Genomic DNA, 25000 nt, shown 5'->3' with positions numbered 1-25000 from the left:
TCACAGAGTGATTTGGTGTGTTCAGTGCTGTATATCTACTGGGGCCTGGAGTGAGTCAATGTGATAAACCAGTAGCCTAAAGTGAGTCCAATTCATAAACTCCATATCCCCACTAGTCACAGAGTGATTGGTGTGCTAAACACTATATATCCACTGGGGCAGAGCCTAGAGTGTGTCAGTGTGATATACCCTATTTGTCCACTAGTTAAAGAGTAAGCTGGTGTGCTGAACCCAGAATATCCACTAGGGGCAGCACAATGTGGTGAGCTAAACCTACACGTCCACTAGGGGGCCTAGAGTGAGTCAATGTGATAAACTCTGTAGTTGCCGAGTGGTTTGCTGTTGATCCACTGAGGCAGAGTTAGTCAATGTGGTTAACCCTGAACATCTACTGGGGCTCAAGCAACCCCCTGGTGCAGCTTGTGGAATGGGGCGTGGCTAGACATGGGTTGAGTTACATGTTGAGCTCCGCCCACAATCCACAGGCCCCACCCCCAATTCTGCACGCTGGTAGTGACAGTAGTCAGGTTACAGCAACAGGTAACACTATCGTTTTTATGAGTCAGTTTGTAGGGGGGTTATCCGACTCAAATAATGACGATTGTCGAGTGATCCAAGTTTACAAAAGTGTTTCTGTGCAGGTCATGTCTTTCCGGTCTACCATGGAGCTCAGGGGGACCTCAGTGAATTACAGGTGGAGTTAAATGCTTAACGCTGTCCTTGTTTAGGCAGACCGCATTTCCGCATTGCTGCAGTGAGAACCTCCTTCCTGGGGCAACAGAGGGATCCGCTGCGCTATACCCTATGTATCCACTAGGGGCAGAATGAGTCAAAATGAGGCAATTCCATAACCATGCAACCCGCTAACCCATAATAAAAGTGTCTGCTGGAGACGTCACAGGGTGTACTTAACCCTGTGTCCACTGGGGGCGCCATTTCACTTGCAGCTGTTTAAAGTCTCCTTACTTTGGTTGTTTTCCTAGAAAGGACCACCTTTAGCAAGTCTTGTTTTTGGGTAGAGGACAGGGTGGAGGGGCTAGCAGCAGATCAGCACAATCGTAGTCGTTAAAGGTGAGGGTCAACTCGGCTTGTCTTCCTTTCTTCGACTGCCCGTGGAGTGCCATCATGCTTCGCGTAAAGAACTCCCATTGACCCGGGGAGGGGCCGAAGGACACCGTGTCCTCACTTTCACTTGAGTCTTTGGCCTTGCCACCCGTTTTTTTCTTTTTTTTTTTCGTGAGTAGACAATAGGGTGGAAGGACATGAAAGCACGTGTGCTCGTTGTCCATCAGTGCTTGGCCAGTCCTCTGGTGTGTCTGGATCAGCTGAGGTAGTCTAGAAGGCTTCTCCATCCATCACCGTCTGGAAAGAGAAGATGGGGGAAAAAAAAAAGGTTAGAGAGGTGAAGCCGCCCCTCCATTGAGTCACGATAGGCTAGAGTCTTACCACCCTGCCGCAGTCCCCGCTGAACTGGATGCCCTTGTATGTTCGCTCCTGTGATCCGTTGATGCTCCCCGTCAGCGAGTTCCTCCTCATTATCCCTGTGGAGAAAGGAAGTTTTTCAGGGTACCTGCCATTACCACCAAGGAGCACCTGCTCGGCTCTTCTTGGTGCTTGCTTACCCGCTGGGGGCAGACTCTCCAGACGCTGCAGGCTGTTGCGCCGCGAGGAGGGGTAGGCACCCCCTTTAGAGAGACGTCTTTGGCGATTCGACAGCATGGCGGCTGGCGACATGATTCCTGGCGGTGGCACCTTGCCCATCTTCTCATAAAGCTCCTCAATTTCCCTTTTCTGCAAAGCTTGAAGGTTCTGCACCTCATTCATGTGCCTGTGAGAAGAAAGGTGGAAGAAGATGATGGCCTACCTTGAGTCATTTCCATTTCCTTCACACAGAAACGGATTACTGGCCAAGAAAGTAATCCTAGGAACATTTCTGCTCCTTATGCATGACGTATGAACTCTCTGCATGCAAATGTATCCCACTGCTGCCACCACTTGATACAGGCTTAAACATGTCATCTCATTCTGCTTCGGTTTGCTACATGCTCAATTCGCCCCCAGTGGGTGGCGGGCTAATAGGACATCTCTTCAGTACAAACTGTATATTGATTAACAGACGCAACAGTGACCCAATGGACTTACACCAGTGCTTGCATTCCACCTCATTCTGCCTCCACTGGATGCAGCATCCATTACATTCTGATTCTGTCCCTATTGGCTATGGGGTTCATTAGACTTTATGGAAGGTTGACTCCCAACCAATCTGATGTGACTTTGGTATTCCTAAATATTCTGCCCCTAGCTGGCAAAGTGTATACTGCATGCTGTCTCATACTGCCCCTAGTGGACACCCTGTTTAGTAAAACGTCCAATTGAAACTGAGGCTTAACACCTCGGCTTCACCACCTTACTTGTGAGGCTGTCAGTATGACCAGCCATTCTACCCTAGTGGGTGAAGAGATTACTGCACCCTCATTCCTTACTGTGTATACAGGATTTGGCACACTGCCTTATTCGGCGTCTAGTGAATACAATATTTACTTCACTCACTCTGTAACACTCACCCTAACCACAAATGAATATGAAAGTTTACAAGATGCAGCTTTGATTATGCCTATTTCTTATTAGATAGATAGATAGATAGATAGATACTTTATTAATCCCAAGGGGAAATTCACATATTATTCTGCCTCTCATACTGTAAATAAAGCCTATGAGGTATATTGTCTCAATTGTTCCTCTAGTGTAGTGAAAGGCACTAGTCCAGTCCAAAAATGCTCTTTCGCGGCGCACCTGTGGGACTGCCCATAAATAAAGTCATGACGATACAATCTATGGACAATTGCCAATAAAAACAGTTAATTTTACAAGTTTGATTGATAAAGGTATCAAAGGATACATCTTAAATGTAATTAATGTGAACGTTGAGATTGTTTTTCAGCACATATGAGATTGATGCGAGGATGAATTTTCGAAAGACAGACGCGCATTTCCTTGTCGATCATTTGAAGTCTCTCACGTTTCTTAGACTTCATTTCCGTAAGTGTTCCGATATCTGTTTTTCCAACATAAAATATATTTTTTTAAAGCAACCAAAAGTTCAAAAACACTAGCAATTTTAAATATTTTACAAAAGTTTTCGCGGCGCCCCTAGAAAATGCGCACCGGTTGCCTGACAATGCTCTAGTGGCTAAAGTGTACTGTATGAGGCACATTGTCTCATTCTGCCCCCAGTGGATAAAGTCTATAATGCATGTTGTCTCATTCTTCCCCTAGTGGTTAAAGTCTATCATGCATGTTGTCTCATTCTGCCCCTAGTGGATAAAGTCTATAATGCATGTTGTCTCATTCTTCCCCTAGTGCAGTGCTTCTCAAATAGTGGGGCCAAGGGGGGCGCGTTTCACCTCGGGGAACATGCTTTTTTATTTTTCTTTTAAATATTTTTTGAATTTAGAATGCACTTTAAATCTTTTCTGTTACATTTAATAAAGCTATTCTTTGTTGTAAATTGGTCCATATTTCTTTCTTTTTTTATTCTCTTATACGTTAATAAGGATACAGTGTTATGCAGAGGTGTACTTATAACAATTTTATAGACGAATGATACTATTTATAGTCGCGCGGGGGGCGCAAGATGTTTTCTTCTTCCTAGGGGGGGCATGACAAAATAATTGAGAAGCACTGCACTAGTGGATAAAGTCTATAATGCATGTTGTCTCATTCTTCCCCTTGTGGTTCCCCTAGTGGATAAAGTCTATAATGCATGTCGTCTCATTCTTCCCCTAGTGGATAAAGTCTATAATGCATGTTGTCTAGTAGACAAAGTCTATAATGAACATTTTCTCATTTTTACATTGTGTCATTCTGTTCCAATGGATACAATGTTAAGTACACTCTCCCTCTCTAACCATCACCTTGCCCTAAGTATGTGTTTCTAGCACGTTTGAAATCTGACCCAACTGGAAGCAGGTTTGAATGATACTATTCATTCTGCACCTAATGGTTAAAGCCTATAATGCACATTGTCTCATTCTGCCCCTAGCGGATAACACCTATAAATGCACACTGTCTCATTCTGCCCTGAGTGAATCAATGGCTAACAGCACACTTAGACCCTAGGATTTAGTGCACACGGTCCCACAAATTGTATTCTGCCCCTAGTGGACACACTATTTATTGCAGTCTAGTTCCTCCTCAGTGGCTTTAGTGGTGTAAGGCTCTGCACTCTGTCCCCCATGGCTTACTTCTCTTGCAGGGTCTGCAGTTCCTCCCAGATGTCGTTGTCTTCCTCACTTTCTGTCTCGTCACTGCTGAAGTACGAGGTGTTGTAGGAGTAGTGCAGCCAGACATTCAGAGGCATGGAGTGATGGGTGCTCCCACCACCCCTGTCTAAGGCTTTGCTCTCCGTCTCATTGGAGGTGTCCAGCTGCTCACATTGTGACGGATGCTGCTGCTCTTCCTCCTCCTCCTCTTCTTCACTCTTATTTTCTCTTTCCTCTTCCACCTGTTCAGGGCCATGGCTGGAGCTATGCTGGTCACTGCCTACATCGCCATCAGCCGCTGACGACAATGTGGGGAGCATGATGACAGATGTCCCCTCCGAGTCCTCCTGATCTTCTGTGCTGCTCTCTGTTTCGCTTTCTTTGCCAGGACTGCTTTTGGAGGCGGTAGCTGCCGTGTGATCCTTGCTTGGGGTCACCTGGAATCTCCCAACGACCGTTGGCTTGAGTTCTGTGAATAACAACGAGACAAATACCAATCGTATGGACATAAGACAGGCAATGATCATTAGTTTCCACTAGAGGGCAGCATAGCCTTTCTTAAAACAAAAGGCTCTGAGTGGTGAAGACCGCTAAGACGCTGATTTGAAAGTCCCTCAGCAGCACTTTGTTCACAAAATGGCGCAATGCGGTCACATTGCAAGCTCCCGAGTACTCAGTGCCTGCCAAGTTCCCCTGAAATTTCAGACGCCAAATTTCCGATCGCCGCTCTGTCGCATTTTAGAGTGAGGAGCGCGCATTACACCCGCAGGAATAGAGAAGACTGCGACAATATCAGGGGCAGACGCTAGGGGGCACAGAGAGCAGGCGCAGCCAGTGATGCGGGACGGAGAAACATAAAGCGGCAGAATCAGGAGCTGCCAGCGTCTCCGTCCCTGATGAGAACAAAAGTTTTAAATTTAACTTTAAGAAGGGACAAAGTAATGCCACCCATTTGTGACAGTAGACTTCACGTATCGGTGTGTTATAATTTCAGCGTGCACGTTGTACGGGTGAACAGGCGCAGGTGTGTGGTTGTGTGCAGATGGACGTTTCTGTATGAAACTGTTTTACCACTGCGCATATGCGCAGTACGGTTTGTAGAGTACTTTATAAAAATATGAATTATTTGTGCAACAGTTTGTGTAGTCAACTGTGTGGCAGTGCGTGATTAAATATGACTATGCGTGCAGTTATGTGTGTGCCTGTGCTATTTTATGATTTAGATACGAATTCTGAAAATGTCTGCGGTGGGCTGGCGCTCTGCCCGGGATTTGTTCCTGCCTTGCGCCCTGTGTTGGCTGGGATTGGCTCCAGCGGACCCCCGTGACCCTGTAGTTAGGATATAGCGAGTTGGATAATGGATGGATGGATGGATGGATTCTGTAAATGTGCGATGTGCAGGCAAATGTTCATCAGGGTAGCTGTGTGGCAGTCTGGACTACTGTGCAGGTCAGCGGGTGCGCAGTATCGGGTACCGGGCGACTGGGAGATTGGAATTGCACAATTAAGTGTGAAGATATTGGTAGTGTCCGTTACACACACACACACACACACGGTGTGTGATGCTGTGCGTCTGTGCGCTCCCATTGGAGATCGAGGCGTGTTGAAGGTGGGGGTCTGCACAGCCCTGCGCTACTCACCCAGCATGGCCATGTGGGCTATTGTGTAGCAGTGTGCGTTTTACGAGTGTGTCCACGGCGTTGTATGAAGAAGTGTGTGTGTGTGTGTCTAGTACTGCGTGGATAGACCAAACCAAGCGAGTCCTCATGAGTTTGTATATGGGTGGATATGTGAGTGTGCAGATGTGTGCAAGAGAGTGAGAATGTGTGCAGCACACGTCTGTGTGTGTGGTATTGTGAAAATATGCATTACTGGTCAGTGTGTGTGTGTGTGTACAATATTTGTGTGTTTGATTCTTTGTGTGGTTTTGTATGGCTTTATATCACTACTCAATGTGTGTGTGTGTAACTGGTGTGATGTGTTGTGTTGTGTGGTGTGTTACTGGTCAGTGTTTATGTTTATGTGGTATTGTGTAACTGTGTGTTACTGGTCAGTGTGCGTGTATTGTGTGTTTGGTATTGTGGAATTGTGTGATACTGGTCACTCTGTGTGTGTGTTGCCCAGAGGGGACTGGGCGGTCTCATGGTCTGGAATTCCTACAGATTTTATTTTTTTCTCCGGCTGTCTGGAGTTTTTTTTTTTGTTTTTTCTGTCCACCCTGGCCATTGAACCTTACTCTTATTCTATGTTAATTAATGTTGACTTATTTTGTTTTCTTATTGTGTCTTTTATTTTTCTATTCTTCATTATGTAAAGCACTTTGAGCTACTGTGTGTATGAAAATGTGCTATAGAAATAAATGTTGTTGTTGTTGTTACTGGTCAGTGTGTGTGTGTGTATACATAGTATTGTGTAACTGTTTGTTACCAGTCAGTGTGTAAGTTTATGTGGTGTTGTGTAACTGTGTCTTACTGGTCAGTCTGTGTGTATGTGTACATAGTTTTGTGTACAGGTGAGTTACTGTGTGTGTGTGTGTGTGTGAGTGTGAGTTTGGTATTGTGTAACTGCATGATACTGATCTGTGTGTGTGTGTGTGTGGTATTGTGTGATTGTGTGATACTGGTCAGTGTGTGTGTGTAGTAGTGTGTCACTAGTCAGTGTATATATGCGTGTTACTGGTCAATGTGTATGGCATTTGTGTGTCTGACACGGGTCAGTGTGTGTGTGTGTGTACAGAGGATTGTGTAACAGTGTGCTACTGATCAGTGTGTGTGTGTGGTATTGTGTAACTGCATGATACTGATCACTGTGTAGTTTTGTATATGTTTGTCTCACTACTGAGTGTGTGCTATTTGTGTGTCTTTGTGTCACACTGTGTAGGTGGCACTGTGCGGAGCAGTGTGGCCGTGTGCCATATCGTACATCTTGAAGAGTTGTGTGTTCCCACGTGTGACGACCCTGCCTTGTGCCCAGAGACTCCACTCAAGTGTTTGTTGCCCTTTAGCTGCCCCTTTTGCGTAGACCCTCACCCAAAGGACCCCAACTCTCACCTTCGTGGATGGGTGACAGCCTGGCTTTGCTAGGACTCGTCCCCAGAGACTCCAGATCAGCTGCGGACTTTGGGCTCGATGACACCTGCGGCCAAGACACAGACAGAGGTGACTTAGCTGGTTTTGTGTGTATTTGCTTCCAGTGCTGGACGTCTGCTTTGTGGCTTACCAAGCTGATGGCGCCCCCTGCTGTCATCATTACCGGCGAGGACTGTGGCTGTGGAGTTGAGGATCCATCCAAGGAAACGAGGGGCACAGAGCTTGCTGGGCTAGCTGGCAGGACAGGGGAACTGCTGACGAGCTGAGTAGCCGCGGGCACCGGGACGGCAGAAGAAGAATGTTGAAAGTAAGATGGCAGTAGCCCTGCAGGAGAGACCGTCGGGGGACCTGGGCGCAGAACCTCAGTGGACCCCACAGTACTGGACATGACAGGAGGTCTGTGATGATCCAAAGAGGCAGGCTGATGGGGCTGGACGGTGGCACTGTAGGCAGGATGTTGCGTCCCGTGAAAGATGGGCATCTGAAGGTACACCGGATGGTAGGGTGGCTGGGCAGCAATGTGAACTGGCAGTGGCTGGACATAGCTGCCCCCTTGTGGTAGCCCATGGGCTAGCGTGCTGGCAGCTGGACCAGCAGAAGGTAGGAAGGACTGTGCTACGCTCATTGCCAGGGACAGGACATTTGCCAGCGAAAAGACGGGCTGGGCAGGCGAGGGCCACATGTTAAGAGGTTGCTGCTGAGCCTGTGTGACCAGAGGAACGGCCACCGGGGCGGCAGGGTCCTGGTGCTGGCCCACAAACCCCTCCTGATATGCTGTGTGGATGAGATTGGGCTGTCTGGGTGGTACAGGAGATGGTGGGGATGATAAGTGGCTGCCTGCCAACTGGGTGAGGTGGTGCGAGGGGTGAGTGTACAGCGGAGGGCCTAAGTTCACCGAATAAGGGGACATGAGTTCTTCTGGGACATATTGTGCTGGGGTGTAGGTAGGGACATTCTGCTGGGGGCTGAGTGGCGTGACAGACGCTGAAGGGGAAGCCATCCCTGCCGGAGAGGGTACAGCTGCCTGGTTGAAGACATTTGGAGATGCTGAAAGACAGAATTGTAGGGGTCAGGTCAGGAGTAACCAGGAGGTGATAACCACAATAGCCATAAGCCCAGGAAGAGGTGACTCTCATTCACTCACTTCCAAGTAGCCCACAGTGCACCACACCAGCCCCATAGGGACATGGAAGAGATGCTCCCTTAGATGTTCTCCACTTGGACTTCCATCCTAGGGTATAGGAATAGTGACCATGGCCAGCTGGCTCCCAACTCCAGAGGCTTTCAAGCTTGGGCCTCCTCGCAGCAAACTCAGTGTGACAAGGACTCTGTGGACTTCATATTCTATCCATCTTGAGGTGTGTGGCCAAGTGCACCCCATGGGACATTCCCAACCCTGTTTGACACCAAGAACTTTGGATCTGGGATAAGAACAAAGCAAATCATGCCTGCCCAAAACATTCCATTAAACTTGGGGTCCACATGGTGATTTTTTTCTAGAACCCCCAACCTCAGCACCCTCACATGATTACAGCTGATTACATCTGAGGCAACAACAGACAAATCCATTTGGAATTTCTGTCTTATCCCATTTCAAAGCTCTCCTTGGACATTAAACATGGGGCCAGATTCATGGAATATCCTGACACCTGCTGGGTCATCCTCATCAGCCCCATGTAATCTGTGGTGGAGAGCACCTCAAACCCTTTGATCTCAGATGAGTAATCCATTAAAACGCCACGTGCCCACGTAGACAGAATGTCACGAAATTGGAGCTCCAAAGCACATAAACCCCGAAAAAATGCCCACTGAGGGGGATTTCCGGTCAAACTCCAGCCAGATATGAGGGCAAATGCAGAATAAAAAGTTATTCTCACAAAGTGCTCTGTTACACTGTGAAACTCCAAAGAGCTCCAAGAGGCATAAAGAAGTTGCCGGCAACACAAGGCAATCCAAACGAAAACAAAATCCAAGGCACAGTCCCAAAAAACAACAACTCAGGCTCCACAAATGTCCAAAAAATTATCAGCACAGAAAAAATCTGAGCAATTTACCCAACACTCCTAAGTGCATTCAAAATGGACCACCACAAACTGTGGAAGACCCTCCAAATTTATAGGGTGGTGGGCAGTTCCCAGTAGTTATTGGCAGGAAGCCCCACCTCTGGGTGCACCACCCACAAAACACATGAAGCATAGACAACTCAGAAATTAAAAATGATGCAAATAATCAACATATACAAAAGAAGCAAGAATGAACAGCCAGCCAAGGGAGGGATGCCAACTGAGATACAGTATAATACAGAAGATGCAGAGCCTGGGTGAAGGAGAGAGATTGAGAGACAGATAGAGTGGTGGTGGACAGAAGGGGCCGAATGGGCGGAGCCTACAAGAAAGAGAGAGACACACACAAATGTGGTCAGAGGGGAGGAGTCTGAAAGTGAATGATATAGAGAGATGTCTTCCAAAGGGGCGGAGCCTGTCAGATAATGAGAGATGCAGTCAAAAGGAGCGGAGCCAGGGAGAATGTGTGTGTTTGTGTGAGAGAAAGAGACAAACACTGATGCAGTCACAAGAGGTGGAGCCTGGAAGAAAGAGAAAGACAGTGGGAGGGAGAGAGAGAGAGAGATATGATCAGAAGAGGTGGAGCTTTGAAAAGAGACAGATAAATGTACAGTAATCTGAAAGAGGCAGCACCTGGGAAATAGAACAAGAGATGCAGTCAGAAGGGGCGGAGCCTGGGGGAGAGGCAGAGAGAGAGAGAGATGTGATCAGGAGAGGTGGAGCCTGGAATGGAGAGATATGGGATCAGAAGGGGCGGAGCTAGAGACAGATAATGAGAGTTGCAGTCAGAAGGGACAGTGCCTGGGAGAGTGAGAGAGAGAGAGAGGGGTAGATGCAGAGATGAGGGTGGGCCTGGGCGAGAGAAAGACTGATGCAGTCAGAAGGGGTGGAGCCTGAGAGAAAGAGAAAGACAGTGGGAGGGAGAGAGAGAGATATGATCAGAAGAGGTGGAGCTTTGAAAAGAGACAGATAAATGTAATCTGAAAGAGGCAGCACCTGGGAAATAGAACGAGAGATGCAGTCAGAAGGGGCGGAGCCTGGGGGAGAGGCAGAGAGAGAGAGAGATGTGATCAGGAGAGGTGGAGCCTGGAATGGAGAGATATGGGATCAGAAAGGGCGGAGCTAGAGACAGATAATGAGAGTTGCAGTCAGAAGGGACAGTGCCTGGGAGAGTGAGAGAGAGAGAGAGAGGGGTAGATGCAGAGATGAGGGTGGGCCTGGGCGAGAGAAAGACTGATGCAGTCAGAAGGGGTGGAGCCTGGGAGAAAGAGAAAGACAGTGGGAGGGAAAGAGAGAGATATGATCAGAAGAGGTGAAGCTTTGAAAAGAGACAGATAAATGTAATCTGAAAGAGGCAGCACCTGGGAAATAGAACGAGAGATGCAGTCAGAAGGGGTGGAGCCTGGGGAAGAGAGAGAGAGAGAGGGAGATGTGATTAGAAGAGGTGGAGCCTTGGAAAGAAAGAGAGAGACAAAGAGAGAGATGCAGTCTGAAGGGGCGGTGCCTGAGATGTAGAATGAGAGATGTAGTCAGAAGGGGTGCAGCTTGGGAGAGAGAGAGTGAGAGAAAGAGAGAAAGAGAGAGATGTGATCAAGAGAGGTGGAGTCTGGAAGGGAGAGATAAATGATCAGAAGGGGTGGAGCCGGAGAGAGAGCAAAAAGTACAGTTAGAAAAGGCAGAGACATCTTCCATGAAGGCCTTCTTGTCCTGTAGGGGTTTTCACTTTGGCCCATTGCCATTTGCACACTTTGCCCCAACAACAATCTGAGTCTGCTCTTCTACATGACATTGCACTCGGGCTCATTCCCATGTCACTCTGGGCTGATCACACCTAAGGGGCCTTCTCATGAGGACCCACTGGGCTTTGAATCTCAACTGAGCCCCAAGTAATGCCAAGCACACCATCTTACTTGCTAAGTCAGGCTGAAGCACTCAGCCTGAAAGCTATGAGCAGAGATGACCAGTGGAGCTGCAGCGCTGAGACCCCCGGGTGACCTGTACGTCTGATGCACACACACTCACACACGTAGCCAGCCACACTATTCCAGTCTCAAGGCGTCCGTCTGCCGTTAAGGCAGATAATTGCACTTTCAGTTTGTTTTTTTCTTAATTAAATGTTCCCAGAAGTGGGCAGACAAGCCAGGGCTTTGAGGAGGCACACAGAGGCAGTTTGTGAGGCTTGGCCAATGCTCAGTGAGCACTTATGTTCTGTACAGGAGTCACTCTGGGATCTGCACTGAAAATTAAAAAGACCAGGCCGTCCTACCTGGAGTAGAGGCGGTTGAAGGGGGCCTCGCTGGCTGGCCGGGTGAGGTAACGTCTGCACCAATGTAGAAGCACCCTTCAGACATTGGGCTGTCCAGAGAAGATCTGCTGGGAGGCGACACAGCCGGAGCCGACATAAAATCTGAAAAAAATAACATGGAAAAATAAATACAAGAAAGGAACCTGGGGTGAAGAGTAGCAGCACAAAGAAAAAACAAGGAGACCTCGAAAAGGAGCCACCAGTCAAAGTGTATCTGGAAAATGAGAAGGTGGGTATATGCAACAGAAGGAGGCACCTCTTACCAGCAGGTCTCAACCTAACCTTCCACATCACTTTGTGCTTCGGCTAAGTGTCCTCATATCTGTCCATCCATCTTCAACCCCAGTAAATCTAATTAGCTTGAGAGTGTAGTGGTTAGGGGGGGTGGCCTTACAATTCCAAGAGACTGGGTTCAGATCCTGGCATGGTCACCATCTGTGTGTAGCTTGTATGGTCTCCCATGTTACTGTGGATTTTTCTTGAGGTGCTCTGGTTTTTATTCCACAATATGTCTGTTAGATTCATTCAGTGTGTGTGTGAGTGTTTGCCTTGTGATGGACTGGTGTCCTGTTCACAGCTCCTGCCTTGTATCCAATGCTGCTGGATTAGGCAATCTTTGACTATGAAAGGCACTATATAAAATCTCCAAGTGTGATCATATAAAAAGATTCTATATAAAAAGAAAGAACTACTTATCTGAACATGTCAAAGTGTGAGGACTCTGAAAGCTGTTATATAAAATGAAAACTGCTGCCTTCTAAAGATCTTTTTGTGTAATGGCATAGTAATTAAGGCTTTGGACCTCAAACCTTGAGGTTGTGGGTTCAAATCCCGCTACTGACACCACTTTGTGACCCTGAGCAAGTCACTTGACCTGTCTGCTGCGCATCGCAAAACAAAAAGAAATGGAACCAATTATATCATAAATGTTGTAAGTCACCTTGAATAAATGCATCAGCCGAAAAAGGGAAATGGAAATGTAATGACTATAATAAATGAAACTGCCTCCTGGAAAGGTTGGTTAGCATGCTACGTGAATGGTGCTACGTAGCAAAATATGATGCTATTTTGAGATGTGTGATGATGACAAAAGATAGATAGATAGATAGATAGATAGATAGATAGATAGATAGATAGATAGATAGATAGATAGATAGATAGATAGATAGATAGATAGATAGATAGATACTTTATTAATCATAAAGGGAAATTCCCATACTCCAGCAGCAGCATACTGATAAAGAACAATATTAAATTAAAGAGTGATAACAATGAAGATATAACAGACAATAACTTTGTATAATGTTAACGTTAACCCCCCTGGGTGGAATTGAAGAGTCGCATAGTGTGGGGTCTCCTCAGTCTGTCAGTGGAGCAGGATGGTGACAGCAGTCTGTCACTGAAGCTGCTCTTCTGTCTGGAGATGATCCTGTTCAGTGGATGCAGTGGATTCTCCATGATTGACAGGAGTCTGCTCAGCGCCTGTCGCTCTGCCACAGATGTCAAACTGTCCAGCTCTGTGCCTACAATAGAGCCTGCCGTCCTCACCAGTTTGTCCAGGCATGAGGCGTCCCTCCTCTTTATGCTGCCTCCCCAGCACACCACCGCGTAGAAGAGGGCGCTCGCCACAACCGTCTGATAGAACATCTGCAGCATCTTATTGCAGATGTTGAAGGACACCAGCCTTCTAAGGAAGTATAGTCGGCTCTGTCCTTTCTTGCACAGAGCATCAGTATTGGCAGTCCAGTCCAGTTTATCATTCAGCTGCACTCCCAGGTATTTATAAGTCTGCACCCTCTGCTCACAGTCATCTCTGATGATCACGGGGTCCATGAGGGGCCTGGTCCTCCTAAAATCCACCACCAGCTCCTTGGTCTTGCTGGTGTTCAGTTGTGGATGGTTTGAGTTGCACCATTTAACAAACTCCTTGATTAGCTTCCTATACTCCTCTTCCTGCCCACTCCTGATGCAGCCCACGATAGCAGTGTCGTCAGTGAACTTTTGCACGTGGCAGGACTCCCGAGTTGTATTGGAAGTCTGATGTTTGTTGACTGAACAGGACCACATAAAGTACAGTCCACTGCGGCGCTCCTGTGCTGCTGACCACAATGTCAGACCTGCAGTTCCCAAGATGCACATACTGAGGTCTATCTGTAAAATAGTCCATGATACATGCCACCAGGTATGAATCTACTCCCATCTCTGTCAGCTTGTCCCTAAGGAGCAGAGGTTGGATGGTGTTGAAGGTGCTAGAGGAGGCACTATAGGAGAGAAAATCAGCTGCTGCCTGGAGATCTCTGAGTGTGATGGCTATGAAAGGCACTATATAACATACTGCTATCTAAGGATCTCTGTATTAAATAAAGATTTGCTTTATACAGATCTCAAAGCATGATGGCTGTGCAAAAGTGCTATAAATATTGAAGTAAATGCTTTTCTCAAAAGCTATGTTCACTCTGAAGAGCACTGTTTTCATATCTGTACGTGTGACAACTGTGAAAGGCGCAATATATAGTCTCTAAGTGTGATAATACAAAGGGTGCAATGTTAAAAAGAAAATCGCTGCAAGATAAAAATACGTAAGTGTGAGGACAATGAAAGGTGCGATAGAACTTAAAAAGGACTGCTGTCTTCTAAAGATATCTTTGTGAAATGGCTATAAAAGGCACCATTTAATATATAAAGCTCAGTATGTGTGTGTGTGTGTGTGTAGTTGGGTGGGTGTGTCTTTTACACAACTCAATGCCCTTAGTTCAGTCACAACAAAATTCGGCACATTTATCCCACATTGTCAAAAGAAGACTACTGTAACCCAAAATTTTGAACCGGGTGTGGTGGTAACTTGAAGTGTGTGTGTTGTGGGGTGGTTTATACAGACTTGCTTTATACAGCTCGCTAAGTGTGATAACTATTGATGTAAAATATAAAAATTGATGTTGTTACTTTCTGGCAAGCTCTGTTCGCACGCTCTGTTTAGTGATCTATAAGCGTGAACTATGAAAGGCACTCAATACAAAAGGTGTTCTTTTCTGGGGACTACATCTCCCAGCATGCAGCGGGATCATTCTGCCGCCAGTTTGCGGCTGGAAGGACGCCTGATTATTTGGGCGCACAATTTTAAAATGACGCCGGTGGCAATTTCAAAAGAGGTATTTTTATTTCTTGTGTGTTTCCTTAAAGAAATGGCAACATTTTAGTTATACTTGAACTAAAGTACAGCTGTGCCATTAACGAAGACAGTTTTTCCTGGATTTTGAGTACTTTGTTCAGTTCGTATGGATTAGTCGGACGAAAGCTGTGCACTCCAAGCGTCATGGATCACCTTCGGACATCCGTATTCACGGTAGGAAAGGTCATTTTTCTAATCGATTCAGCCTTATTCACATTTATTTGACAAAATAAACCAAGATACATAAATATAACTACCATGGTTACTTGGAAGGGGAATGAAATGTTCCACACTATACATTACGTGTTTTTTTTAAATTGACTAGACCAAGAAATGCATTTCAAAAAACCGTGTCCAAAATTAATTTTTCAAAAGTGTGGTGGCCTGGGGTTTTTATTATCTTGTGATTTTTCAGGGGAGCAAATTACCAATCCAGTTATCTAATTTTCCGCAAAGCACCCGTTGACTCTTGGAAAATCACATCATATGGAATAATCAATACGTTTTATCTGCAAATAAATCTTTCATGCAAGAAATGGTGCTTATATTCTCAGGACTAAGGAAAAGGATTCCGGGTACTCGTGTGTTATAACCCCGCCACAGGCAGAGGCATGAGAAAAACTTCATCGTTTTTTTAATTCGTTTATTTAAAGGACAAAAACAAGAATACTTCAAATTAGATTTTTCGTTTCTTTTGAAACATCTGTCGCTACGTTTCTAATGTCGTGAAGTTAAACATCGAAAAGGTCAACGCCGTTGAGCTTAGTTCTGTGTCTGTGGCGAAGAGTGAACAGAGAAGCGCCGTCTGCGTTATAACACACGAGTACCGGTTTCAGCTCTTTCAATGAATGACGTTCCTTTTTTTTAATTTTCACATCAGGAATGCCATTTTTATATCGGATAACTCCGTCTCTAATACCCCCATTGCGTGCAGTTCCATGATCAGGTACAGTACATGCATTGAGCAACGACTCGAGCCGTGCATCGTACATTTTTGTCTGTCAAGCAACGTTTAAGAAGTCCACCTCAGAATCATAAATACCTTTTACCCATCTATTCGATTGATTCAGAAGTGTAATACTATACTGTAAATAAAATAAATTGTTAAATCTACGGTGAAGTACTGGCAGCTGTGATTTCCAGAATTTTACCGTAAAAAACAAGGTGACAGTATTTTTAGGTCTACGGTACACTTTAAAAAATATGATATTTACGGTAAGGTACTGGCAGCTGTAGCTTTCATAATTTTACTGTAAAAAAGAAGGTGACAGTATATTTACAGTAGGTCTACGGTATAGCTTTGTAGTAAACAACTGTTTTTTACTTTACAACACATTCCAATAGAAGTGAACGTTTAACCATAATAGATATGCCAATCAATAAACCCTTAGAAAATATTGTCAGGATCAAATAGTACACTGTTTGCATTAATAAAGTAACAACAACCAATAGGAGACAGATATCATTTAATTACAAATATTTAAAACAACTCAGTGTTTAAGGAAGTTAAAGTTTGCTTTTGTGGTGTATAGTGTCCTACAGGTGTAATAATAATCCATCCATCCATTTTCCAACCCGCTGAATCCGAACACAGGGTCACGGGTGTATAAATAATAATACATTTTATTTATATAGCGCCTTTTCCATGCTCAAGGCACTTACAGAATATAAGAAAGAACGACAGGGTATACAGTATATAGCATAGTACAAACCAAATAAATAAATAAAGAAGATGAAGACAGTAAATTCAGAGGAAGCTTAACAGACAACAGAACTGATGGTCACACATACAGGTTACATGAGCATCTTGACAGTGAGGTAGACGGAGAGAAGGGGAATGAAGGTGTACCAGCTAATCGAATGCAACTCACCATAAATCAGCTTCGCTCACCTCAAAAACCTTCATCACGCAGAGGAAAAAAAGCTAACTTTGTTTAAGTTCCCCCGACTGTTCAAAGATATGCGGTTCACCAGAAACAATATGGTTAAAAGGGGGCGTGTCCTTATTCAAATATCGTAACGTGTTACTAAAACTGCGCTTTACACTGTAAAATTAACAGCGATTTTTTTCAGTGTAACTGTAACGTATCAGTAAACGGCTTGTAGCATTATTTTCAAGGTAGGAAAATATCGATTTTACAGAACTTGGCTGTAAAAAAATAACGAAATGTATTGTTTAAGATATACAGGTAATTTTCAGTAGAACATAATGTAACTTTCCTTTTTTCAGAAAAGGTATTTTACTTTCACCATTTACAGTATTTTTACCGTTAAATTTACTGACATTTTTTACAGTGAATGTATTTACCAAAGTTAGTTTCTGTACAGAAGGTGATGGATCTCTCCCACATTTTGTTTTCTTTTTCTACACCTATTCTGAAGTATTTTGGAATGATATATTTTTTTTATCACATTCTAAAAATTACCTAACCCAGTCTGTTTCAATGTGGTTCAGTTTTTCTGTTTATGAATCTGACAATAAAGTGATGGAAAATTAAGTTAATATGCGTGTGTTAAATGGTGCGACTCAAACCACCTACAACTGAACACCAGCAAAACCAAGGAGCTGGTGGTGGATTTTAGGAGGCCCAGGCCCCTCAAGGACCCCGTGATCATCAGAGGTGACTGTGTGTAGAGGGTGCAGACCTATAAATACCTGGGAGTGCATCTGGGTGATAAATTGGACTGGACTTCCAATATTGATGCTCTGTGCAAGAGAGGACAGAGCCGACTATACTTCATTAGAAGGCTGGTGTCCTTCAACATCTGCAATAAGATGCTGCAGATGTTCTATCAGACGGTTCTGGTGAGCGCCTTCTTCTACACGGTGATGTGCTGGGGAGGCAGCATAAAGCAGAGGGACGCCTCACGCCTGAACAAACTAGTGAGGAAGGCAGGCTCTATTGTAGGCACGGAGCTGGACAGATTGACATCCGTGGCAGAGCGACGGGCGCTGAGCAGGCTCCTGTCAATCATGGAGAATCCACTGCATCCACTGAACAGGATCATCTCCAGACAGAGGAGCAGCTTCAGCGACAGACTGCGTTCACCGTCCTGCTCCATTGACAGACTGAGGAGACCCCACACTATGCAACTCTTCAATTCCACCCGGGAATAAACGTTAACATTATTCAAAGTTATTGTCTGTTATACCTGCAATTTTATCACTCTTTAATTTAATATTGTTCTTTATCAGTATGCTGCTGGAGTATGGGAATTTCCCCTTGTGATTAATAAAGTACAATATCTATCTATCTATCATATAGTGCCTTTCCTCTATCTATCTATCTATCTATCTATCTATCTATCTATCTATCTATCTATCTATCTATGTGATATTTACTAAATAAAGAAATCATTTCTAAATTTCAGAATGTTAGACTTTCTGTTGCACTTTGTTTAGTATGCATATTAAAAAGTTAGAAATATCATTGAGAAACACTAGTAAAACAGAAAAGCAATAAAATTAGTGTCTAGTCTTTTTTTTGTGACAATTGGTAATGTTAATCTTAGAATCTCTCTTTTACTGAGTGGTTTAGTGTTGTGGTTCTTGCATGTACATACATAACATACATTTGACAAACGAGAGGAGACCATGCAGTTCATCAAGCCTGTTTGTTTAGTTAATAGCTAAGCTGTCCCATATCTCATCCAGATTCTGCTTAAAGCTTATCAAGATTTCTGCTTGGACTCCATGTCTCAGTAGTTTGTTTCAAAGCCCCATAACTCTTTGCGTAAAGAAGTAGTTCCTGACTTCACTTTTAAATGCACTTCCCATTAATTTCCACTGATGTCCTTGAGTAAGTGATTGACCCTTAACCTGAAAGAATGTTGCTGGATGTGCTTTTTCTGTGCTTTTGAGAATTTTAAATACCTGGATTAGGTCCACATGCAGTCTCCTCTGCTCAAGTCTAAAAAGGTTTAATTCTCTGACTCTGTCACATTAGAACATGTCATGAGATGCATCTGATTGCTCTCCGCTGCATGACTTCATGTACTGTTATGTCTTTCTTGTACTGTGGTGACCAGAACTGTACAAATACTCCAGATGTGGTGTTACTAGTGCATTATATAGTTTGAGCATACTATTCCGTTGACTCAAATTCAACAGTTTCAATGATATAACCTAACATTTCATTTGCCTTTTTAATTGCTTCTGTACATTGCTCAGTAGAGGAAAATGTTGTGTAAACATAAACCTCTAAATCCTTTACAGAGGTTGCTTCCTGTATGACAGTGTCTTTCTCATCTTGTATTTATAATTGATGTTCCTTTTGCCCAGCACTTTGCACTTTTTACTACATTAAACTGCATTTTCCAGGTGTTCACCCAGTTCTGAAGGTTGTCCAGGTCATTTTGAATTCTTCTTGCTGCCTCCTCAGTGTCTGCCATCCCTGAAATGTTTGTGTCATCCGCGAATTTGACAAACTATACCAAAATCATTCTCATTCATATAAATCAGAAAAAATAATGAGACTCCAAGGACAGACCCCTGAGGGACTCCATTGATGACCTTGCTCCATGTGGAGCATTCCTTTCTTATCTGTACCCTTTGTCTTCTGCCAGTTAACCAACTAGAGATCCAGTTTTGTATGTTATCTCTGATGCCTGCAGCTTCTAGTTGTTATTCTTTATTTTTTAATATTTGAAAAACACTAAGGCAATAAAAATGAGACATTCTTAGATTTTTTTGACAGTTTATAATGTTAATCTCTGAATCTTTCTTTTATTGAATGGTTCAGCAGTTGTGATTCTTATGTGTAAATAATTCTTTATTTTTTAATGTTTGTAAACTATGTTAATGGATAAATTTGTATTACTAATGTATTTTAATATTGATACAGTAATGTGTGATTTCAGATCATTTTTCTGGAGGGCTGTTTACTTGGATTATTTTTCACATTTCACTGTCATCCGCAGAAAATTTGGACTTTTTTTGGGATTGTATATGTGTGTGTTTAACTGTTTATTGTTGCCTGTCATCATCTGTTATTAGGGTGGGTTTTGTAAATAGTTGTATATTCATTGTGATGTGTAAATAGTTTGTCTAATATATATTTTTGGACCTTTTAGGGTTGCGAGTCTCTAGAAGGGGAAGGGGTGTATAGGCAGGGTGATGTCCTGGCTTCGCCATTTTAAAATAAATAAATAATTGATCATCGGTGTGAATGTGAGCACCGCAGGGCCGCTACTATTAAAAAGAAATCTATGACTATTTAATGATGTTTTAAGTGTGAAAGAAACTATACAAGTGAAAACTCCTCTTTTGAGTTCTCTAAGAGCTATGAAAGGCACCATATAAATTAATAAATTGCTACTTTCTAAACCTCTCATTGTTTAATGAATATAAAAGATGCACTATAAAATAAATGCAAGAGCTTCTGGAAAGGTCTCGTAACGTGCTTATTGAGTGGTAGTATCCAGCAGTATCTAAGTGTGATAGAAATGGCTGCTATCCAGATATCTCTAAGGCTCTCTCTCTCTCTCTTTTCTCTCTCTCTCTCTCTCTAAAAAAATATATATATTACATTACATTGCACAGTGTAATTAAAATAAATTGTTTCCTAAAGACCTCTAAGTGTAAGCAGTTAAAGGTGCTATATTAAGCAAAGAAAATCTAGTGTGTGATAGTAATAATCTAGAAAGACACTGTAACCAAATTAAGTAGGTATTTATGAGGGTGCTTGTGCCACACCTCTCACCTTGCCCAGTTAGGGGTATGACTGTCCATCACTTGGGAACAATTTGGGTTTCGATACACCTACCTGGTAAGGATGATGAAGACCAGGAACGTAACAATTCTGGCATATGCAAGTTGGGCTGGAACAGGAAAAGAAAAAAGCAGATTAAAATGAAGATCTATAACATCGTGTCCTAATACCTTTCTCCAAGAACAGTGCCAGGCCGCACCTGAGAGGCAGAGAATACAGCAGGTCCACTGGTGGTGGGCACCCTCTGTTCATGTCCATCCTCGCTCTCCTTCTTCATCAAGCTCTCCGCCCGACTGATGATCTCTCGGATTCGAAGGAGGAAGCTGTCTTTCTCCGCAGGTAGAATGAAGTCACTGGCAACCTGGAATATGTCATGGCATTGTCCACATAATTACACTGGACTTGTGATGCTTTTTCTTTTTTTTTTTTTTAAGACTCACTTAAACTGAGTCCAGGGACTTGGCTAAATCGAATTGGTAAATAATCTATATGGAAAGAAGATTCTTTTCAGTGTCTGGGACACAATCCATTAGACACTGGACATAACAACACAAACCATTGAAAAGGCCTTTCAGTTGTGTTATGTTATAGCCTATGATTTCTGTGAAAATGTGCAAATTTGCAAATGAGTAATGATGGGCCACCCTGCCCAAATCTAGGTGCACTCACCATTACTGCTGCAATGTCTTCAGGACTGTCTCCATCCAGATCGAATTTGAAGGTCACCATTTTGTTGTTGTGCGTCTGCAGCTGACACTCAACCACTCGGTCTGTCTTGTCAGACAGCTGCACAGAAAGCAAAGAAATGAATGATCGGATTGCTCTGGTGCTCATCTTGAAGACCTGAAATTGACTAAAGTGGACAGGGTGGATTTTCTGCATCACTCCCAGTGAGTCAGGACTGGTCCATCATTTGCTCACAGCATCCTGTTCCTTAAAGTATGGGGCACATAGAGGAATTACCCTGTGTGGCTATTAGGGGGCAGTACTGGGTGGAGTGGTTTGTTTTTTTAAATTGTTGCATTGTATCCCTTTAACACTACAGGGCACACTTTACAATAAAAATACACATGACCTGCATTCACACAATCCAGTCCTGACTCTCTTTGTGTTATAAAACATCTACAGCCAACCCACCCCCAAACCACCAGTCATTGGTGCTGGCCCACCATCACACACAAGAGGGAACACTGACAGATATCTTACGCTGAGGATGCGCAGTCTAGAGCGGTTTTTCCGGCGAAGGAGTTTCCCAGAGGTGCGCTTCACTGGGGACTTTATGCTTCTCTCGGACGCTGACAACCCCTCATAGCCATCACTCATCCCCGATGTCACATCAGAGGCATAACTGTAGGAGGAAGAGAGACACACAAATAAAGACAAGAGGCCAGTATAAGGCAGCCAGTTACTTTTTGCAGGTTATTTCAAGACGACTAAGCTGTGAGAAGTAAACACTTGGCACCTTTTGGTCTTGGGGGGCGGGGGGTATGGGGATTTAGTCAATACACACTTTCACCCAGACACCTAATAATGTTGCACTTGAGCATAAATCTGGGAAAAGAAGAACAGGAGGAGTTTGCTGTCTTGGTGGACTTAATGCTGTGGTTAAGCTCAGAGGTGACTGACAGGTCACTAGGCTTTCATAATGTGTGTCTCATTGGATCTAGAGATGTTTGTTTGTGGCCTTGTGTCTCACTACTGATTGCTAACTAGATGCCTTCTGCTTCTTATTACCCAACGCAAACCACTCCTTCCCATGCCAGACTCTCCTGTAGGGCAGGGCTGGATTGTAGTCTTTTGAACCGCATGGTCATTATCTGCAACCCTACATAATGGCCGATAACAGCTAGACAAACACATGGCAACAACCCTCTAACAAGAAATCTAACACCACTGAAACTGATGTCCACCCTAGGACAACTGAGATAGCATCTCCCAAAATGAACATGGATGATACATCACCTTCACTGAAATGTGCTGTTTCAGTCCTGCTGTTCCTGGATCTTTACACCTTGAATATCTTAATGTTGCCAGAAAAGACATTGATCTTAAATCATAGTGACTCATAATGTAATGTATTTTATAATTTAAACAAGACAAATGGGTGCATCAAGCATAGTTAAATAAATAATAGAAGTTTTATACAATATGTCATCCACCATTAACATCACTTCAGGAGAGGCCCGCCAAATGAACAAGCTAATTAAGAAGGCAGGTTTAGTTATGGAATGGTCTCTGGAACTGCCTCTGAATGAGGCCCTTAAATAGTATGTCTTTTTTATTTAAAGTATTGTCTCTCTGTTATAAAAAAAAATCTTGGGGAGGGAGACTAGGGAGTTGAGACATGATCTTCTCGGAAGACAATTTAAAGACCCGCGAGAGACACTTTAACTTGCTCCCAGTTCTTAAAACAATGACAAGCGACAAGCAATACACGCAGCTCGCCAGCAGCAGATGATCCGATCTCTTCTCCTTGTGTGTGTGTTCAGCCACCTTAGCACCCCACCCCTCATCCATCACAAGGTGAGCGGCAGAGATGCAAAATGGCAAAAAAACAGCTGCTGTACAGGCTTTAAAATGATCGACAGGCAGCACGACAGCAGCAGAAAGACAGCAGATGATCCAACGGAATTTCCTTAGCGCGCATTCACAACGTGAGCAGTGTTATTTGTCCTGCGAGAAAGAGATTTAACCACGCCCGGACAAGTATTGTTTTTACAACGTCACGCGAGACAAGGCAGTGAGACATCATTTAAAACAAGTCCACAGACATCTAACTTAGCAGTTGTTGGATTGCTTTTGGCAGACACGCTTAATGTGTTCCCAACTCTTAAAACAATGACAAGCGACATGCAAAACACGAAGCTCACCAGCAACAGAAAGACAGCAGATGATCCAACGGCATCTCCTTAGCATGCAACAATTCCCATGAAAATAACAATCTCTTTATTTTGGTTTGTCTTTTTTTCTAAATATTAGAAAGGATGATTAGTGGGATATTTGTCTCTTTCTTGTGGAGTGGAGTCATATTTATGACTGTCAATGATGGCTGGATTTTACATATCAATTGTTGATAAATAACTTAAGTTTCTTACAGCACCCAGGCTGTTGTTAGGACAAGATCACTCTACACGACTTTCAAAATCCAAAATTGCCAGTGTTCCCAGATTGTGCAAAATTCTTTCTTTTACTTGGTCGCCTTGTCAACGTAATGGTACGCACATTACACAAATAAGTACACATGTCATTAACAAATTACAAGATCTTTTCCCTGAAGGGATTCTTGACATATAATATCTGATCCCATAACTTCATTGTCTCATGAAAACACATACAAGAAGTGATGTATGTCAAAAGAATTTTCCAAAATAGAGCTGGAAGACCCAATTGTAATCATTTTTGTATGCAACATTAAATGAGCACTTGTGCTCTCGTCAGCGTTCTGTTAGCTTCTTTTTAGTGTCTATACAGTCCTTCTTTAATGTCATTTTATTACTTGCTCCTGCCTCTTCTCTGTGGTTTTTTCTTGCACTCCCATTGCTCATCTCTGTTCTCATTACTTGTCATATGTCTTCTCACACTGCAACTTCCTATGCTGATAATCTTACACATGCTTGAAAATGTTGGGTCATTTGTAACAACTCAGAAACTGGTATGAATTTTGTTACGTACCGCAAGCATTTTCTGCTACAGGTGTAAAGTTGTGTAGTGTGATCCTGCCCTTAGTCTTCAATCGATGACTCTCCTATTTAAATCTTTGAACATAGTGCACCTTTTCACTTCAGTTTGGGATGTTACATTTATTTCTTCCTTTGAAAAAAAATTAATTTAAAATGCATTTCACTTATTTGCTGCCCCCTTTATTCAAATTTAGAATTTTCTTTAAATTGTTCCTAGAACTTGTTGTACTTTTTATTATTTGACCCATCCATCTGTTTCCTGACTCTGCTTCTAATAAAGGGGTGTAGAAGGTTTTAGAACCCCTAGCTGTAAGTTCCTCCGTTCCTTTTGATTCACTTAAATTTGCATTTATTTTACACTTCCTGTGGAGGGATCCTTGGAATCTAATCCATCAATCCATCATCAGCAACTGCAGTTGACAATTCTGGCATGTCCTACCGTTAAAAGTCACATAATGTGACATTGGCTTATCTCTACATGATGAGAGGACTTAGTATGGGTCCTTTCAGGTGACTTCACTGTTTGGTGAAGGGGATGGAGAGGAGACCCTCCAATGGGACTCCATACCACCCAGTAGCAAATGGTGTAGAGAACGGCCCTTCCTAAGTGGCTCAGTACCACCCCGCAATGAAGTGGAAAGAGTATGCATGGAACATGTCACATAGTTAAGCCTCCACATATAATGAAGGGGTTGGGTTTAAACCTTCTTGGCAATGCCAA

General features: G+C 43.6%; 1 protein-coding gene across 1 annotated transcript; it reads right to left on the bottom strand.

Moving 5' to 3' along the window:
- Positions 1 to 6: 6 nt before the first annotated feature.
- LOC120521312 (serine/threonine-protein kinase WNK4-like) lies at positions 7 to 22009 on the bottom strand (the record flags this gene model as incomplete). Its single annotated transcript, XM_039743023.1, has 11 exons — positions 7 to 1362; positions 1447 to 1541; positions 1623 to 1828; positions 4245 to 4731; positions 7313 to 7397; positions 7482 to 8398; positions 11681 to 11821; positions 20654 to 20708; positions 20799 to 20960; positions 21269 to 21385; positions 21806 to 22009. Coding segments are annotated over 11 exons (2496 nt in total), but the record flags the coding sequence as incomplete, so codon positions are not given.
- Between the last annotated feature and the right edge of the window lie 2991 nt (positions 22010 to 25000).

The sequence above is a fragment of the Polypterus senegalus genome, unplaced genomic scaffold, assembly GCF_016835505.1.
Source record: "Polypterus senegalus isolate Bchr_013 unplaced genomic scaffold, ASM1683550v1 scaffold_5111, whole genome shotgun sequence".
NCBI classification, from domain to species: Eukaryota; Metazoa; Chordata; class Cladistia; order Polypteriformes; family Polypteridae; genus Polypterus; species Polypterus senegalus.
The sequence above is the reverse complement of the archived record's forward strand: the minus strand, read 5'-3'. Positions and strand labels throughout refer to the sequence as shown.